At 45.1% G+C, this 8683-nt stretch overlaps 1 protein-coding gene across 1 annotated transcript in view; it reads right to left on the bottom strand.

Annotated features, from left to right (window-relative positions):
- The window catches only part of bcl2l1 (BCL2 like 1), a 23005-nt gene extending 14511 nt beyond the window's left edge, over nucleotides 1-8494 (bottom strand). The window contains exons 1-2 of the mRNA XM_076167951.1: nucleotides 8354-8494; nucleotides 4036-4795 (exon numbers count right to left, since the gene is read on the bottom strand). Of these exons, the coding sequence (XP_076024066.1) occupies nucleotides 4036-4674 (639 nt within the window). The 5' untranslated portion in view covers nucleotides 4675-4795; nucleotides 8354-8494. The remainder of the gene's footprint in view (nucleotides 1-4035; nucleotides 4796-8353) is intronic.
- Between the last annotated feature and the right edge of the window lie 189 nt (nucleotides 8495-8683).

The raw sequence follows: 8683 nt of genomic DNA, 5'->3' as shown, positions 1-8683 counted from the left end.
GGAAGCGAAGACGGCGGGATGGAACGCAGAGATCTGTGAGAACGCACGGAAAAAAAGAAAGAAAGAAACACAGGAGGAAGGGCACAGAAGGAGGACGAGGGGGAAATAAAGATGCTGAAAAATAATTAAGAGAGCAGGGGGGAGGGTGGGGGAGGGAGGAGGGGTGGTGCAGATTAAAAATAATAAAGGACAGAAATTGATCGGTGGAGGGGGGGAGGCAGAGACAGATAAGGAGGTGGAGTTTGATGGGATGGAAGGACACAAGAGATAAAGGAAGAGAGGCAGATGAAGATGAAGGGTGTGTGTGTGTGTGTGTGTGTGTGTGTGTTGGGGGGGGTTGGGGGGGGTAAGGAGGCGGGCCGGGTAGGTCCCAAGGGTGAGATTTCCTGCTTCTCTCTGGTAGGCTGTCTGACAGGCGACTCTGTGGATCTAACTGCCTATCCTATGTGCATGTTAATTAGGGAGGGAGGGAGCGAGGGAGGGAGCGAGCGAGAGAGAGAGAGAGAGAGTAGATAGAGAGTAAATAAGTCTGCCAGGGAGAGCGGCAAAAAGGAAGCTCAGGTGTCTCCCCTGCCAAAACAAGTCAATGGGCCCCGACTCCTCACGCACCTTTAATCACAGAGCAGAGCAGAGCAACCAGCCAGCGTGCCTCCATCACACATCATGGCCTCCACATAAACATACAGTATAAAAACTAAATGATCCACTGTAGTCTGGCCACGGCAACATGTAGCCGAGGAGACGCTCGGAGACATTTCTCTGAGCGGCAGCAACTTCTCCTGACCTTAACGAGACAAGAGCAGAGGGGAGCAGAACAGAGCAACCGCCCTAATGGTGTCTTTGGAATCTACGCTTCCTCCCCTACCTTGGCAGCACGGCTCCTCTAAACGGGTTTAGCCTTTATTACTCTGTCAAAGAGGGGGAAAAAAACAATGTTTCCCCCAGCAGCAGGTTTAGATATTATTCATCTATAATTGGTAATAACCCCCCGTACCCCCCGGCCCGAGGCGGCTCAATCTCCACTGAGTAATCACTGCCATCGCCCGCTCTGCTGGAAACGGCATTATTAGGTCAATGGCACTGTCTCTACCTCCGCAGCCCGCCGCCCGACGAAGGTTTATTATCTTACAATATATGACTTTACTACGCGGCTCCTCTTGAAGCACAGGCTGCGCGGCGAGAATCCGGCCGGGCGGGTTTGATTTCATAAACTGAGCTTCTATCCGATTTCTCAGCATCCTGGGCAGTGAAACCAACTCCAGTGGGATAAATTAAGCTGATATATAGATGCAATCACTTTTTGAGCGGAGGGCTGACGGCAAAGATTTGGCTCTTTTGTTGCGGTAAACAACGTTCACTTTCTGTAATTGTGCTCTCAGGTTATATGGAAATGTTGTAAGTCCCCTTAAAGTAGAATTGAGTCAGACTACAACTCACTATGGAGTCACTGATACTGAAGAATGAGTCGGCGCCAAGTCTACATATTTTAATATAAATACATATTCTTTCTGAGACATACATATCTATCGATGTATATAAAACTGGGAGGAATTCTCTTGGTACATAAAATAGAAATACTGATCTTAAACCATTGTATGTTAATGAGGTTCTGCTCTGTTCCTTACTAAACTTCATCATCTGCCTTTAACACCTTTAGACTTCATCATGTCTTCATCGTGTCTACTGTGTTGATTTGCTCACTTCCCACACGCACTTCCTTCTTTGTGTCAAAATCTTTCAAGACAAACAGTTAGAAAAATTGGGAAGCTGGAATAAGACTACGAGACTGAAACGATCAACCAAGTGAGTCAAAGACGGAGAGATGAAAGTGACCTTGCTGCTGCTTACAGCAGACGGAAATTTCATCAGCTATTGCTGGGGCACACCTGCCTCACAGGTTCCCACATCTGCCAGGGGGTAGAGAGAATTAAAAAGAACTCTAATGTGGGCTCACGCTCAGAAACACAAGAGACTCGAGCACCGCAGAACGCCTTAGTTTGTTTCAGGGGAAGAAGACGATCGTGGGTTTTGCACAGACAGACCTCAAGAGAGAAAAAAAGAGAGAAATGAGAACAAAAGGGGAAGAGTTGACGGGAAGAAATGGCGTAGACAGTGATGGAAGAACACCTACTGAACCCTGTATTTCACTGTTAGTCACTGCCACTTAGGGACTTCCCCTTTGGCAAGTGTGTGTGTGTGTTCACTTATGCATAACTAAAAAGGGAGACTTTTGAATTGCTCATTCTACAGTACCAGAACGTTACGTTACCTCCAACAACGTAATTCATACAAAAAAGGACAAAGGCAGGAAGTGGAGTCATGTGGTTGAGGCGATGCTTTCCCTGTGGTGAAACAGGATGAGTGAAACCAAATATGCAAGTGTTCTCAAAGTTCAGATCCACTCAAAATGTCCCATACAGCATTCACTTCTCCAACTGTAGATTCCAGTGACGTGCAACGTACAGAAAAGAAGGAAGAGTGTGTCAACGTGATCATTTACTGTCTCCTCAATGGGATGGTACAGAACTACCACATATTCAAATATGCTGATGGCTGCGTTGGTAAAAATACTAATTTGTTTGTCAGGAAGGATGAGGCCGACAACTATTTTAACCCTGACACGACTTTCTGGTTTTGAACAAGAAGTTATTAATCTCTCAGAAAAAGAGAACCCTGGCAGTAATTAGACAGAACGTCCAGCTTTCACAACAGAGGGTCACCTTGGTTGCTGTGAACTTACAGTGTAAAGACAAAGGGCAGCACAGTCAGATCGCCGGGAGCCGGTAGGTAGGACGACACAACATTCCTACGCCAAATGAACAATGAACATCACTATGTTGTGAGGCCTGAACCATTAGTATCACATATCTGCCTGCAGCCTTCATCCTGTCACCTTCTGCTCATCTTTATTTTCCCCCTCCTGTGTGGTTTTACAGGTTCAAACGCTAAAAATATATACTATATATAAATAAATATGATGGCCACCGTGTAAACAACAGCAAAGCTACACACTGGCCAATGGGATTTGGTCCTGTGTGAGCTGTTCAGCCAATCCGCTGGTGAGGATCGACCTCCGACCTGGGTCTATATGGTTCAGGAGTGAATATAAACAACCCCCTCCCCTCACCGCTCTGCCTCATGCCATCAAACGGCCAACACAACATCACAAAGGAAAGAGCTGACCTTAACTGTCCTGGAAGTGTTTCCTTGCATGCACGTGTACACACACACACACACACACACACACACACACACACACTATAGGGACCAGGAGAGCCCACTTCTAAAGAATCCCACGGAAAACAGAGCTTTCATCAGCCGTAGAGACGAACAAGTCAGAAGAAAAGAAGGGACAGAACCAGAGGAGGAGCAAAGACAACAAGAGCCAATCAAACTAGTGGAGTAAAACAAAGGGCTATCTGTAAAAGACCTGGACTTCATCCCACCCGGCCGCGAGAGAACTTCGATCCCCCAGTTGGAGAGCTACAAAGCCCTAATACAGCCAGTTAAGCTGCCGCGTCGATTCGGCTCATTGAGCTCAGTGCTGCTGATCAATTAGTGAACAGCTGAACCAGCTGCTGACCACAGACAAATATTGTGTGTTCAGTGTTTTTGCACACAACAGCGGGTGTTTTTTTTTTAAATACTGTCCTGATTGGCTTTCCTTTCATCAGATGTTTCTGAGTTACACCTAATCTGAGGAATTTCCTGCACCGCTGGTCAAAGATCCCAACCCGACCCCTTTTGTTACAAAATGGTAACGGTATGTTCCAGTCAGATACTACGCAGATTCTCTGAAGGTCAGGCCAGACAGTCAAGCCTCCCTACTCAGACAGAACTACACACACACAGCAAAGTAGATGATGCGTACAAGACATCAAAGGATGCAAAGCAAAAGCGGTACAATATAAAAATAGAAACAAACGAGACATGAGAATTTAATAACTGAGCAGCCAATATCAGCCCCTTTGACAGTTTATTATCATTATCACATTTCTTCTGTGTGTGGGTGTGTTTGAGAGAGACTCAACTCACCCATCCTCCTTGGCTGTGGATCCAGGGCTGAATGTGATTGTCCAAGTAGACCGTCATCCATTCGGCGATCCTGGCCACCAGCGGACTCATCTCCTTCTCCACGCACTCCACGCATAACGCTCCGCCAAATGCAAACAGACCTACTATGCGACCCCAGTTGACGCCGTCTCGGAACACCTCATCCATCACGCTCTCAAAGCTTTGGTAGGCCGTGGCCGGTGTGATATGCAGCTGTTTGTGTAGGTCGCTGAAGGCGCGGGCGTACCGCAGCTCAAACTCGTTGGCTGAGTCCTGAAGGGCCTCTTTCACTGCGTCCAGACTTGCCGTTGTTGGCAACCTTTGTTGTCGCAGCGGGGACGCTGGAGGGGTGCCTGGACTCGTGCCATTCAACGTCCCATTGGGATGCGTCGCTACCTGCTGTTCGTCTGCCGTCGCAGCCTGTACCCCCCCATCAGTCCTGTTCGGAGACTCTATGAGCCCGATGTGGTTGAAAGGATAGTTTCTCTGAGAGAGTTTATAGCTAATGTAGGAAAACACCAACTCTCTGTTTTGAGACATAATAAAAGTGTCCGTTTGCTCTTGGCTCTGTTCCGTCTCGTCTCCGCTCTTTGTCGAACCTTGCGGTGTTGGCGTGAACATGCAACTGTGCCTTCTTCTCCCTGTGTCTCCTCTGCTCACACCACCATGGTCAGCTTCTATCCAGAGGACACTTGGGGGGTAAAAACCAAACCTAGACAAGGCTGACAAATCGACTCAGGCCCTGTAGAGAGACAACAATAAAAGGTCAAAGTCTGGATAGGATACAGCACACTGTGATTATGTGTGTATATGGGGGTGTATAAAGGCATGGTTATACACTTTCAAATACAATTTGGACAGGAGAGGTCAAAGTGCATCTCTCTAATTGGGCTATTACATATGGAGCAGATGGCAATGAGATTCATGAGACAATGTTAGAGAAAGTGTGTTTGTGCGTGTGTGTGTGTGTGTGTGTGTGTGTGTGTGTGTGTGTGTGTGTGTGGTAGAGGAAGTACGAGGCTTTAAGTGAGGAAGGCTCAGCGGGACAAACCGGCCTGATATCCCACGTCTCCTAATCAGTGCCCTCTGACCCCCTGTCCAAGCATTTTCAACACCAGGCTGTCTCTGATCTGCACAGTGTCAAGAGTCTAGCATATCCCTGAATCTCTTCAAATAGCAAATTCTTTTTAGATTACATTTGTCTTCAGTAACAATAGAAAATAAACAGAACCCAATTAGTAAACACAAAACATGGCTTATTAAATACTCTTATTCAGGTCCTTCAAAAGCCTCTAAGAGCGTCGTACAAAAGATTCAAACTGTACGCTGCATCGATGACCGAAAGAACGGAGGAAAAACAATTTGGGTACTTTTATGGGTTTTTTTCATGCGTGCCACTGAATCTGAGTACTGAAACACTTCAGTGACAATTAAATGAAAACTGAAAAATCCTGTCCCCGCTTATATTTTACTGCATGCGGTGTCATTCTGTGGTTTAACGGACTCAAACGGGGATTAACCCTTGACAGCAGTCTGGCATGAAAGGCTCAAATGTCTGTTAAAAGCAAAAGTTAAATATCCCTCATCAAACACAATCAGTCTGCATTAATATTAATGGTATTATGAGTTTCCTGCTGGATATTAGTATAACAGGCTTAGATGTAAATAGAAGGACTCACACTCACGTTGATGTAATTCTATTATCTCCAAATATATCCAGATGACAAAAGAGTAACAGCTCCGCGCTCACAAGGTAGATTAATGATAACAGCGGAAAGTTTAAGTATGTAGGAAAAATCAAACATAAGCCGGTGCTGTTCTCCTACCGCTGCGGTGTTGAACCCAGAGATATGTGATGCTCATTGTCAGGGAAGCGACCACTATTCTTACAATAAAGCTTTATTTACATGACTTAAATAGGGCCTGAATATTATTGCAATGATGTATTTTCCTCATTAAATATTTACGTCAACATTCTGAGAGCTTGTAAATTCAGTTTAAGTGGTTTACATCCCACAAACAAAAGACAGACTGAGCAGCACAAGAGCAACAAAGACTTGGGTACTTTACATGACAGACGATTGTGAAAAATCCCTCCCATATATCACTGCTGTACACACACACTGTACACCGAGAACAGTCGCACAAAAAGATGTGGGAGGAAAGTGACCTGATGATGATCCCATACTATCTGCGGGTAATCAGGAGGGAAACTGACCTTTTGTATAATAATCATACTGACATTTAAGAGGAAAGGTTGCTGCACTTCTTAATTGCTGTGTGGGTCTGATGGAGAGGGAGCTCCATGCAAATAGTGAAGCTGAATTACATAATACATAACAAATACATACTCCTCCTGGCAACACAATGGAAGCCCGATGCAGTCAGCAGTCTCCCCTGGCTCCTGGCCAAACTGATGTAGATTGATCCAGCGGAAGATCTATCAATAGTTAAAAGCATTACACCCAGTAGAGTAGCTTTGCCCCGATTCGCCGTATAACAACAGAAACAGCCTGTTAAAGCGGATAAAAACCCATAAGGCAGCAGTGTTTACAACGGCCACATGGTCCCAGGCTACCAACACGTGGCTGGTGTTTAAAAGCCCAGCACCGATGTAAACACCACACACAGCTCCTCCAGGAATTCCAAGTCGCGACCGACTGCTAAATTCAGTACGTGAACGCAACATTTCTAATGACAATCGCTCAAATAATAACTCAAATAAAGCAAGCTGACGGCTCTTTATGTTTATTACAGTGGAATCTGGACTCTATCATGGAGCTGATCCACTGGGCTACATGGCTACAATGTCCCTGTTAAAAGGACAGACTGTGTCTACGTTGTTGCATGTGCTCACTCTCCATATTCTCAAAATAAAAACACATATTCACCTTTTCAGTTTGATCGCCGTCTTAGGTAGAGAGAGGGTTGGCACCTCACCATCAGTGCAGGATAAAAGCACAAGGGCTTTCCCTCGGATCGTTCACCGCTTTCCGCACTCGAAAAATCCCGAATGTGCCAGACAGTCTGTGTCTGTGCAATAAGAGCTGTCAAAATCTAAGAATGGAATAAATACCACATAACGTGCAGGTCCAGGAGTTAGTGCGTGTGTCCTCCCACGCTGCCCCCTACCACCGCCTTCACGCCCAACCCTCCTCGTTACGTAACACGATGCGTTTACACACGGTCAGAAATATCACCACCAACAATGGGAGCCAATGTTCGCAAAGATTATTGCAAAAATAGAACGTCAACAGATATTAGAAAACATGTTTTTGTATTAGTATATAATAGTAACACACATTGTCTTGTTTTCCCGTTTGTTACACGAGTTAACTTGGCTTTCAAAGTTAAATAATAATTAAATTTAGAAAAAAACAATACAATACGGGGGAAAAAACGATGTCGTTTACAGCAGTGTGAGACTCTAAAGCTACTCTAAAACAATAGTGGCGTCATCAGAACGAGCAGAGCGACCGTTACAACTTTGACGTCATCAAATTACGTCACATTTGTACATTACTAAATAATGACCCTAGATTTATATTATCACTGAAATCATCTAGTTCACATCGCCTATTGATATACCACGTACTCCTCTGGGTGACATAGTAAAGATGTTCCACAAGTAGACGTTTACGTGTCAGGGAGCAGTCATGACAGACGAGCTTCATCATATTTAATTCCTTCAGTTCTTTTGACATAATTACAACTTGTGTCTGTTCATTGAAGGCCTAACTGGAATTACTGCTTCGCAGTAGTCCGTGAAGGCAGCATCATATTTCCATTGCATTCTGCTGCCATGATAAACACAGACCGAGACCTTTAATCACAACGTCTAAACGCCTCTGTGCGCCACAAACCGCCCTCAGTTCACTCCAAACTCTAAATAACCTTCAGCACACTTATCACAACAATTACAAGGAGGAATTCTTCAGCAGACATGACAGAGACACTGCTCCGTCTGTCCCGCTGTAGACGGCTAGTGAACATGTACTGAATATGGCTGTCAACGTCTTGGTGGGCTCGCAAATTTGGAGCCCCAGACACCTAAAGGCATATTTCCAGAGCAACGTTATTAACTACAGTTTACTCATACATTTACCACCGAACTGGGTTTATTATTGTCCATAAAACAAGCCTAGTAAGAGAAGTATAGTGACGCATTCAAGTACCCGAAATCCTCTTTTAGCTGTGACTAGAAATAGAAGGCGAATTGTCCCTCTTTATCTAACAAACTAGCCAACGCTACGAGCTCAGGCTTTACAATTACATTCACAAACAATCCACAAACACTTACTTGCAGGGTGGTGTGTTTAAAACCATGTCTGGCGGCTCCCAAACCAGACCTCAGCAGGGATAATCCTATTCGTCATTGCTAGCCTGTGTGGCTAACGCTGCCGCCGGAGATAAGCTAGCTGGCTACTGGCTGTCAGCAGATACGCCCACAGCTACGTTAACTGCGTAGTTTAGCTTTGTCAGAGCGCAGGAAGATTCATACACTTTCAGACAAACTCAACACTGTGCAACAAATGAATTTAGGTGGAGAGTGGCACTGTAATTCTCACAGGAAAAATACAGTTTATTCTTCTAACTTATTGTCTTAGCTCGTCAGTTAGCAGCATTAAAG

The sequence above is a fragment of the Genypterus blacodes genome, unplaced genomic scaffold, assembly GCF_046128005.1.
Source record: "Genypterus blacodes isolate CSIRO-AG114 ecotype Tasmania unplaced genomic scaffold, CSIRO-AGI_Gbla_v1 ptg000182l_1, whole genome shotgun sequence".
Lineage (NCBI taxonomy): Eukaryota > Metazoa > Chordata > Actinopteri > Ophidiiformes > Ophidiidae > Genypterus > Genypterus blacodes.
The sequence above is the reverse complement of the archived record's forward strand: the minus strand, read 5'-3'. Positions and strand labels throughout refer to the sequence as shown.